Source organism: Chlorocebus sabaeus, chromosome 15 (genome assembly GCF_047675955.1).
Source record: "Chlorocebus sabaeus isolate Y175 chromosome 15, mChlSab1.0.hap1, whole genome shotgun sequence".
Classification (NCBI taxonomy): Eukaryota; Metazoa; Chordata; class Mammalia; order Primates; family Cercopithecidae; genus Chlorocebus; species Chlorocebus sabaeus.
Window position 1 is genome coordinate 32,152,055 of NC_132918.1, and position 11,718 is coordinate 32,163,772.

General features: G+C 38.4%; 1 protein-coding gene across 4 annotated transcripts in view; it reads right to left on the bottom strand.

Annotated features, from left to right (window-relative positions):
• Positions 1–4,177: 4,177 nt before the first annotated feature.
• Positions 4,178–11,718, bottom strand: part of MFSD1 (major facilitator superfamily domain containing 1) — a 130,682-nt gene continuing 123,141 nt past the window's right edge. For all 4 annotated transcript variants that reach the window (XM_073023490.1, XM_073023489.1, XM_008008559.3 and 1 more), the window contains exons 13-16: positions 11,538–11,650; positions 9,168–9,215; positions 7,891–7,948; positions 4,178–6,340 (exon numbers count right to left, since the gene is read on the bottom strand). In XM_073023490.1, coding sequence (XP_072879591.1) covers positions 6,337–6,340; positions 7,891–7,948; positions 9,168–9,215; positions 11,538–11,650 — 223 coding nt within the window. In that variant the 3' untranslated portion in view covers positions 4,178–6,336. The remainder of the gene's footprint in view (positions 6,341–7,890; positions 7,949–9,167; positions 9,216–11,537; positions 11,651–11,718) is intronic.

Genomic DNA, 11,718 nt, shown 5'->3' on the forward strand with positions numbered 1-11,718 from the left:
CCCACCCAGTGAGTGGATGTGACCCAGGACTGTCCTTGGCCCTCTTATCACCTCATCCCACATTCTTTCTGGGCAATCTCATTGACTCCCCGATGGCTCCCAAATCACTCCTCAGAGCAATCCTCTCTCACATTTTGAACCCATGTTCCTGTTCATACAAATCTCGGGCACCACAAGCTCCGCAATGCCAAAACTAAACTCATTTTCCTCCCAACCCTGCACCTTCTCGCCTGTGGTCTTGATGGCCGAATGGCACCACTGTCCACCCTAGGCAGGAATCTGGGTGTTGTCCTTAACTCTGGCCTCTCCCCGACCTCACATCCAGCAAATGACCACCTGTCAGTTCAGCCTCCCAAGCATTATGAGCACTGGTCCCTCCTTTCCATCTTCACTGCCACTGCCTTACTTCAAGGCCCATCATGTCTCCAGCTTCAATGCTCCAACCTATTAACCATTTTCCTGCCTCCAAACTTGTTCCCCTCAACCCCCAATCCATTCCCTTCCTACTGCTTAAAGGGTCATCTTTCTAAAATTCAAATCCTATCTTGAGAATCACCAGCATAAATATCTTCCAGAAGCTCAAAAGATTACGATCACAATCCTGAACATGAAGACAGACTTCAGTGATCTGCCTTGCACAGCTGAACTCCCCACATGCCACTTTCACTTCATTTCCACGAACCAGCAGCCTCTCTCAGGATTAGCTCTGGGACATCTTCTCCTCCTCCCTCCCCTCCTGCTCCTTCTGTCCTTTAGATGAACTATCCTACTCACCCTTTACAATACAGCTCAAAGACCACTTCCTCTTCAAATCATGCAGGTGTCCTAGGTTCTCTGAACCTTATTAAGTCTTGTCATTGCTCTGACAGCCCTCATCACGCTGTATGAGAGTCACTGAATCACTGATCCTCTGTCCATTTCCTCACTCATTCATAAGACCCTTGAGCAAGGTGGTCCATGCCTTCCACATCTCTGAGTTGCCAGGTCTAGCAAAGAGCCTTGGAGTCAATGATGCCAGAAACGAAGACCCAGAAGCCCATGCATGTCTTACTTAGCAAGCAACATGACATCGCCACAAGCATCATGCTTGGTCTTCCCCACTACTGTACTCCTTTGAATCATGAGATGCTAACAAAGATAAGACACATCCCAATTTCAGAAATGTCAAAAGGTGAAAAATTGTCTACGAAACATTAAGTAGCATGATCATAAAAATGTATGTACTTAGCCATTAGACTCGAAAAGCATTTTAAAAATCTAAGTGCTGAAAGATAAACTAGAACTTCCTAAGGTAACTCAAATATTTCCACATGAAGAGAACACATACATGTTATCTTAAAAGGCAATTTTAATGTTTTTCCTTTGAAACATTAAGGAACTATTTGTTCTGCATCCTAATTGTGGTGTCATAGCACAAATCTCTATTAAAATTCACAGAATTCTAAAAAAAAATGGAAGTCATGGAAAACATTTTAAGAGATAATATGACTGCCTTCAGGCCCATTCCCTGCACCCTCCCGTCCACTAAGCCTGGTCTCTACCTCCATGGACCCTGCCAGAGCCAGAAGAGGACTCTTACCTTCCCTCTAACACTCACTCCACATCATGGGCATGACTCTAAAATCCTGGGATGACCTGCTGCCAGGCCCACTTTCCTACTACCTCCAGCCACTTTTCTCTTCCCAGTTCTTGAGCCCTGTTGTTTCCACCTCCAGCACAACCTCTCTCTCATCCTCCTCCCAACCACTCTACCCACTGTCCATCTCTTGTTCACTTTACCCTATGAAATCTGGGCTCTACTGGGCTGGAGGTAGGGGGGTTCCCTTTTGTCCTGAAACTTTTTACCTCTTCCCCAGGGCAGACAGGGTTGGCTTCCAAAGGTTAAAAACTATCTAAACAGCTGGGCGCGGTGGCTCAAGCCTGTAATCCCAACACTTTGGGAGGCCGAGACGGGTGCATCACGAGGTCAGGAAATCGAGACCATCCTGGTTAACACGGTGAAACCCCGTCTCTACTAAAAAATACAAAAAACTAGCCAGGCGAGGTGGCGGGGGCCTGTAGTCCCAGCTACTTGGGAGGCTGAGGCAGGAGAATGGCGTAAACCCAGGAGGCGGAGCTTGCAGTGAGCTAAGATCTGGCCACTGCACCCCAGCCTGGGCGACAGAGCGAGACTCCGTCTCCAAAAAAAAAAAAAAAATCTAAACATGGTAAGACATAGAACCCCTACAATAATCAGATTTTTCTTGGAAAACTAAACAAGCCTCAATATTGGGGGAAGGGAGCAAGACCTGCAAGAACTTAGCCCATACATTCAGCTGTTTGGGATAAGTCATTGACTCTTAGAAATTCCAGAGGGCATTCTGTTGCCCCTCCAGGGTGCTTCATTTACTTACCACAGTAATGTGAATGCAATCCTGGAGGGTCCAGCTTGCCCAACCCATCAACTACACAAGGTATGGAGAGATACATCTGTAGACATTTTAGGTCATCCACCAATACACATCTAACATATATTAGCCATACCCTTGTGTTTCATAAATTAAGAATGAGAGTACTACAGAAGGAACTCTAGTGATCTTCTATTTCACTAATAAGAAAATGGAAACACAAAAGCTACTACGTGGTAAAACTTGGGAAACATGCACCAAGTCTCCAAGGGTGATTTTCAGAGACAAAACGGAAGATAATGGCATCAAGGATAAATGAAACAATGCCTTTATTTTTTAGTCCTAGTATTCACTGGTAGCAAACAACAGCTCCAACTTGTGTGCTTGCTGCTCATGATATCTGGAAGGCCTCAACTCCAGCCTCATATCCTTTGCCCTCTTCCATTTGAGTGTTCCTGAGTGCCCCAGGATCACCAAGGGTGATCCCCTTCAAAAAGACAAAATGACAAATGCCTATAAGTACATGATAATCTGAAATGAAATGCCCTGTAGGTCCACTAATTTTCATCACACAATAAATCTGCCAAATCTACGAGGGCATTTTAAAAATCTAAGTGCTGAAAAATAAACTAGAACTTTCTATGTTCTACTTTAGGGAACACAGTAGATTACTGCAGCAGGCAGCTGCCAAAACCTGGAACTGATACAGATCCACTGAAGACAAGACATGTGCACAGGAGTACATGATCATGTACACTAATATACTTGAAAGAAATGAATGCTAATAAGTTATGGTAAGTTTGGCTGTCTGGCCTACATGATGTCAGGACTTTTTAGTATTTCTTACCAAAACTCAAAGCTTTCTTCCATGAACCTTTTGGCAGCAAATCACCACTGAAGGCCTACAACCAAATCCCCACTGGGGCACTCAGAACACTCAAATGGAAGAGGGCAAAGGATATGAGGCTGGAGTTGAGGCCTTCCAGATATCATAAGCAGCATGCACACAAGTTGGGGCTGTTGTTTGCTATCAGTGAATACCAGGACTAAAAAATAAAGGCATTGTTTTATTTATCTTCAATGCCATTATCTTCCGTTTTGTCTCTGAAAATTCCCTTTACATGCAATTTTATTCCTGGCAATGCAAATTTGATTTCTAACTCATGGCACTGTTGAACTCCCACATCTTCACCCCCAGAGTTCTTTGAAAAACACTACCTGTTACTTTCCTCCCTTCTGAACATTATCACTTTTTTAAAAGAGCAGAACTCAAACTTGCATTGAATTATATTCTTGATGGGGTTTTTAAAACCTTCATTACACAATAAAGAGTTATTGTGAAAAAATCAGAAAATATAAATAAGCCCATAGAAACTCATCATTCAGAGACACTGGTGTACATATCGTGCAGATACATTTGTTTTCATAAAAATGGCACCACTATGAATCTTCCGTGTAAAAATGCCATCAACATTATTCCATGTTAATATGTTCTCTAACAAAACCATTTAATGACTACTTAATATTTCACTTTAGGTATGTAATATGATGTACTTAACAAATCCCCTATTATTGTAAATTAGAGTGGCTTTCTATTATACTTTAGGCTGTTATAAAATCCGGCAGTGAAGACACTTTCTTAAAATATATTTACATGTATATTCATCTGATGGTTTCTTTAGGACAAGTTATCAGCAATGGAATTGCTAAGCCAAAATGCAGGCAGTCCACCACCATCCCCCTTTTATGACTTTTTATTCATATTGCCAATTCATCCTCCAAAAGAGTTATTCTAATTTACTCTTTTTATTATCATTCAAAAAAATATTTATTTTGTGCCTACATTTGCTAGGCACTATCGATACAATCATCGATAACAAAACAGATGCAGTCCCTGCCCTCAAAGAGCTTACAATCTAAGGAAGACAGAGACACCCACATCCACATTATCACAGATAATAAGCTAAAAAGGAAAACTGCAAGATCACAGCAATTTAGAAGAACCCAGTACAGCTTGAAGGATCTGGAAGAGCTTCCATGAGAAAGAATGGTTCTGGGCTGGGGGCTAAGGTTTTCTGATGTAAATCAGGCAAAAACAGGTTCTAGAGAGCCTTGGAGAAAACATTCTAAGCAAAGGGAGCAGTGTGGACAAACCCGCTGGGAGGGAAAGGAACACAACCCATTTGAAAACATGTAAGCAGCTCACTGTGGCTGGGGCACAGAGGCAGTGGAGAGACAAGGCAAGAGGCCAGGCCACATGGGCCTTCCAGCAGAAGTAGTGTGGACTTCCTGCACTCTCCTGCACTTGTGAGGTCAATATTCAACACCCATGTGCTAAAACAGTCATATGGCAGTCAGAGCCTAAAGAACTAACAACTCAATAATGACACATGTATTAGTCACTTCTCACTGCCATAAAGATACTGTAATTTGTAAATTAAAGTGGTTCGATTGACTCACACTTCCACATGGCTGGGAGGCCTCAGGAAACTTAAAATCATAGAAGGCGGCAAAGGGGAAGCAAGGCACATCTTACATGGTGGTAGGAGAGACAGAGAACGTGAAGGGGAAGTGCCACACTTTTAAACCATCAACTTTCATGAGAATTCTCTCACTATCATGAGAACAGCATGAGAGAAACTGCCCCCATGATCCAATCACCTCCCACCAGGTCCCTCCCTCGAACACACAGGGATTACAATTCGAGATGAGGATTTGGGTGTGGACACAGAGACAAGCCATATCAACACAATAAACTGTAAATCAGAAAAACAGATGTAAACAGATGTAAATAAAGCTGCCAAGCTACCTTGCATAAGGAACGTACTTTCAATCTGTTCCCAAACATTTACACTTACAATGTCATGCCATGTACTTTAAACAATATAATCAGCTAAATACATTGGTTTAATATTTTGTCTAAAATATCTGCATTCCTTGACTTTAACAAACAATATGTTAAGGCTGAAAAACATTAAAAAGTATTTAAAGTTTGTCAGAGAAGCTTCATACTCATATTTTATTTAATATAGAAAAACCACAAATGTTACTTAAAGTTCTACTCTGGAGAAAAAGCTACCCCCATAATCTTTCAATGACTGTAATTGGGCAAGTTCTCTTTATTCTAACTTGAGTTTTCTTCTAGGCAATCTTCTGCATGAATAAAAGTTAAAATCAGTGTTTTTGTATTTTTTAAAATCAAAAGAAGACATCAAGTACTCCGTGTGCAGTGTTTTAATTTATCCATGTACATAGGCAATTATCGTAATTTGAAGGTCACTTTTTAGTTATTAGACTATAAGAAAAACTGTACAGAAAGTTTATGCTATAAAATTACGTCCCTAATTACGTTGTGCTCAGTAACACAGAAATAAGAAATTGAAAAGGGTCATTGCTCAGCAATCCACGTAACTACAGAGTACAGCACAAGCTACTGGTCATGATCGGAAACAGACTTCATACAAACATCTTCACATATTCTCTAGCATTATGCCCTACCACTAAAAGGAAGGCCTATGACAATGCCATTGTTTATTTTGTGTAACACAGTCCTTCTATTCCCCTCAAAAGTTTTTTTCCTGCTATAAGATAAAAACAAGGCTGTATCCCTAAGATATATACCTAATGAAGATTATCTCAACAGAAGCTCCAATGTTTTCCATTTTTCACTGTCCTTCCTGAAGTTCACCTGGATGTTCCACAGCAATTTTCTAACCCTTTCATTGTTGATTAGCCTACTAAAAGTAGAATTCTTCAGCAACACACAATACAAAAGACACAGGCTAAAACAGGCCTCATGAATACACTTTGAAATAGGTATATTTGGATATAAATATAACTTTCTAGTCCACTATTTTTTCTAGTAACTAAACCGTAAATTTTTTAAAATGGAGGTTTTCAAACCAACGACGTGTTAAGCCCATTCTCATGACACATTCATTTAAACTTCTTATCTGCAAAACATAATGCAATAAATTATAAAAAGAAGAAAAAAACATGAAACTCATCTGCCTTATAAAATGAAAACCAAGCATTACAAGACACGTAATAGCATATACTAAGCTACACACTTTTTTCTGAATAATTTTTTAACTCTTCTTGATTCTAAAAGTCACAAAAGATCAATGTAGAAAATCTGAAAAATATTCTGCTTTTATTTAATATTGAGGTTTCAATTAATATAAGGTTATTTCTAGCGGTATTGTCTCTGTTATACATAAGTATTTGGGTTTAAAACAAGCATGTGACAGCATACTTTTTCTTGAATAAAATTAGGATATTATATTTGCCTTTTTATCTTTTGTTTACTTAACATACAGCATGTTAAGCATCTATGACATTAAAAATCCTTCTAAAACATGATTTTAACAACATATTACATGGATGTGTCATGATATATTTAACCATTTTCCCTACTCTAAGACATTTATGTTGTTTCCAAACTTTTAACATAATATGACTAGCATGAAGATATTCAAAACTCATACTTCTGATTATTTTAAGATGTATTTGTTAACAGTGAATTTAATATGGCCAAAACCACCCCATCTCAAAAAAACAGACTATTCTACCAGATTTTAACCTAGTCAAAAGTCACAAAACTTACAATCACATGGTATACATATTCACAAATATTTAAAATCATAAAAACTTCAATGTCTAAAAATATTAGAAATAACAGGAAACAGAATCACTATTATGTTTCAGTATACACTTTTAGAAAAAGAAATAAGTTAACTTAAACACCACACTATATACTTAAATCTCTTCCAAATGAGTCAGAGAACACAGAACCACATATTGGTACCAGAAGAAGATGAAAAATTATCAACTAGTTAAGAAAAAGAAAATATCTGAGAGAATGGAAGGATAAGCCCAGTCCAGGACCTTAGGATGATGGACTTTCCTCCAATAAATTACAAGTACTATAGATCGATCGATCAATCGATCAATCTCTCTCTCTCTGTCTCACAGAGAGCAACTTAAACCCACTTATTTTTTTCCTTCATTTTATGCCTTAATATCCATTTTTAAACTTTCTGAAGAAAACAAGAATGTTGTTATAATAGTTCCACACATAATAGTTAGCTCTCAAAACTCAAGAAAGACTAATCTCTTAGAAGTGCAAACCCCAGGCCAGGCGCGGTGGCTCACATCTGTAATCCCAGCACTTTGGGAGGCCGATGTAGGCAGATCGCTTGAGCCCAGGAGTTCTAGACCAGCCTGGGCAACATGGCAAAACCCCATCTCTACTAAAAATACAAAAAATTAGCCAGACATGGTGGCACATACCTGCAGTCCCAGCTACTTGGGAGGCTGAGATGGGAGGATTGCCTGAGCCTAGGAAGTTGAGGCTTCAGTGAACTGTGATAATGCCACTACACTCCAGCCTGGACAACAGGCGTGAGAATCAAAAAAAACTTCAAAACCCAAACCTTGAAATGAAATGCTCATATTTAAGATTTCAAAAATAAAGATAACTTTTCACCCTTTTAATACTTACTCAGTATGGGAAAATTTTATTTCTTCCCTTTGTCTTGCAGAATAATTGAGGTTCCCACCTAAAATACAAATAAACACAATCTTTTCCATGTACGTATTGTAAGTAAATTTCAACCATACACACATACATGCAACCATTTGCATAGATACACTGTATTTTAAGTAACAGAAAAAGTTATCAACAATGAAAAAGAAATGGTTTATCTACTAGAACTTTCCCAAAGGGAAAAAATGAAATTCTTGTGTGATATAAATAATCACCCCTTAATTTAAGCATTTTTTTTGAGTTTGGACTTATTTATTGCTCCAGGTGTTGTTAATAAGGACACTGTATTAATATTCAATAATACTGAAAATTAAGAGAAATTAAAGGAAATGAACAGGTGTGGTGGCTCACACCTGTAAATCCCACGCTGAGGCAGGAGGACTGCTTGGGCTCAGGAGTTTGAAACCAGCCTGGGGAACATAGAGGGACCCCATATCTACAAAAAATTTTTAAAGTAACTGAGTGTGGTGGCACACACCTACAGTCCCAGCTATTTGGGAGGCAAAAGTGGGAGGATCACTTGAGCCTGGGAGGTTGAGGCTGCAGTGAGCTGTGATCGTACCACTGCACTCCAGCCTGGGTGACAGAGTGAGGCTCTGGTCAAAAAAAAAGAAAGAAACGGAAAAAAAAACTATTTTTTTAAAAAAAGGAAATAACCTAAAATTATTTACACAGAATGTATATTATATTCTACTAAACACATAACACTCTTTAGGAGCAAGCAGTTAGAAAAATTACTAAGGACAGCATCAAAATCTTATAAAGAACAACAACAACAAAATGCACTAATACATACAGTATGAATTAGCAAAAGAAAAAAAATCTGCAATTTCTAATTCTAAACCAAACATCTTGAACCTTAAAATGTAAATTATAGCTATAAATGTGCTTATTCTGATTTTTTTTTAATGTAACACAATAACACAGAGGGGCTTTAGGTTACTTTTTAAATGCTATATTTCTTTACATTAATATAAAAATAACATCTAAGATTTTATATTATAAGAAACTGATCTGGCTAGAAGATTAACAAAATGACAGCAATTTTAATAAATATGAAGGCCCAGAAAACATAATTATATATTAAATAATCAAATGTGTTTCCATCATTATAAACAGAAAGTCACTACTGCATGAACTAAAGCACTGGCCCCCAAAGAGGCAGACAACCCAGAGACCCCACAAGATGACCCACTGCAGTTTAAGAAGCAAATATCAGATCTTCTACTTACCTTGGGCACGATTCACCAAATAGAGTAAGACCACAGATAAAAGTGACACTAGGAGTGAAAAAACATAGGGCCCTTAAAATAAGTATTTCTTCTCAATGATTCCTATGTAATCATAATCACAAAGTAAAGCTTAGACACAGCCAAACCTTTATCAATTGGTATTTAAAATAAAAATATTATTCCCATTATTTTATTTTCCAAAAACACAAAAAATAAGTTACACACCATTTTCTCCAAGGGCTACTCAGCCCAGGAGTGGCAGGGCCAGAAACAAGGAAGTGGAGGCCCCTACAAAAAAGGGAGCCAATCCAGCCACAGCCCAGCCCTGCCCCTCCTTCCTCTCCCTTTCTCAGTGCTGGTTCTTTCATGGACTTACCAAAAACTCCTGCCAGCCCCTGATTGTTTATCATTTTAGAGGAAGCCAAACAGTAGTCTTCTGGGGGCTTTCGGTCCAAAAATGCCAGGTCCATTTTACAAATTTTAAGTAACCAAACATTAAAATGTGATCATTAGACTCCTAGAAGCCCATAGCCAATCAAGACCTGAAAATTCAAGTTTTCCCTTGGCTTTTTCCCTTAATAAGTGAGGAACACTGTTTAATTTACTTTACAATAATAGGGCAGGCCTATTGTTTTATTATTTTGGCTCTTGCCTGTAATCCCAAAGGCAGGAGGAGCATTTGAGGCCAGGAGTTCAAGTCCAGTCTGGGCAACACAGTGAGACAGTATCTTCACAGAAAATTTAAAAATAAGCCAAGCATGGTGGTGCACACCTGTAGTCTTAGCTAGTATGGAGGCTGAGGTGGGAGGATCACTTGAACCCCACAGTTCAAAGTTACAGTGAGCTGTGATTGCTCTACTGCATTCCAGCCTGGACCACAGAGACAAATCCTGTCTCTAAAAAAGTAATGATAATAAAATAAAATAACAGAAAAACATAATCAAATGGTACAGTGCTTGCTTTGAGACCCGAATACATGTTGAACTGTGGACTGACATTTAACCACATGCTGCAGCATCAAAAATAGACAAAAAACATTTTATGACCTAATGTTTGAAATTCTTATATGACACTTTTTTAAACATTTATTTTTAAAACTTGATGTCCTTGTTTCTAAAACAAGCACATTGATTTATGAGATAACAAAATGCACTCAAGGCAACTCATAAGCAATTATCTGCAAATACCACACTTCAGGTATGGATAGTCTTTACTCCCTGTAAATAAAAACAAAGCTGGATAAAATCATCACTGTGGTTTGTCATTTTAAGCACAATATTGAAGTATAAAAGACATCTTGATGTGTTAAGGAGAATTTTCAGATAAACACAATTAATATGTATTCTAAAGATTATGGACAAACGCTAATTTATTTTTATATTTCTTTCAAGTTTCCTAATGCTTCATATTTCAAACCAATGAAATTACAGGTGAAAACTAAATTACGGAGTAAAAATAAAAGTCACTTAAAACTGCCTAATGAATAACCATGAGCACTCACACCTAAATCACACCAATGTTTCCACATAGTTACACTAGGGATATACTCAGTACTCTTCAAATTGTTCCACTTTAAGTGGGAAAATTTTTTGTTGTTGTTGTTGTTGTTTTTTATTATTATACTTTAAGTTCTAGGGTACATGTGCATAACGTGCAGGTTTGTTACATATGTATACTTGTGCCATGTTGCTGTGCTGCACCCATCAACTCGTCAGCACCCATCAATTCGTCATTTACATCAGGTATAACTCCCAATGCAATCCCTCCCTCCTTCCCCCCTCCCCATGATAGGCCCCAGTGTGTGATGTTCCCCTTCCCGAGTCCAAGTGATCTCATTGTTCAGTTCCCACCTATGAGTGAGAACATGCGGTGTTTGGTTTTCTGTTCTTGTGATAGTTTGCTAAGAATGATGGTTTCCAGCTGCATCCATGTCCCTACAAAGGACACAAACTCATCCTTTTTTATGGCTGCATAGTATTCCATGGTGTATATGTGCCACATTTTCTTAATCCAATCTGTCACTGATGGACATATGGGTTGGTTCCAAGTCTTTGCTATTGTGAATAGTGCCGCAATAAACATACATGTGCATGTGTCTTTATAGCAGCATGATTTATAATCCTTTGGGTATATACCCAGTAAAACTGTAAATAGTTAAAAGAGAATATGAAACCAACTCCATCACTGCCTTTCAGGATAGGAATCTCCTGAAAAATGCCTGTGAATCTTCAGAGGGCTAGAAAGTCACCAGCTATGAAATTCTAATACACAGGCGAGAATTAGGCAAATCTGGAAGATATGCCTAAGTAAAAATAAGAACATTCTGTTATGTAGTAAAAGAAACAAAATGTTGTCACATGGAATACTCACAAGAAACACAGGCAATGAAGAATACTTCTAAAAACAAATACCCCCGAGAATCCAGTATCATACCAGCAATGATGGAAATGATGGCCAACCCAAGATTCTGAATGGACTGCATGCTACAATGGAAGAAATATAAAGACACATTGCATTTTCAAAAGGCTTCACACATAGGCTAACACTTCAC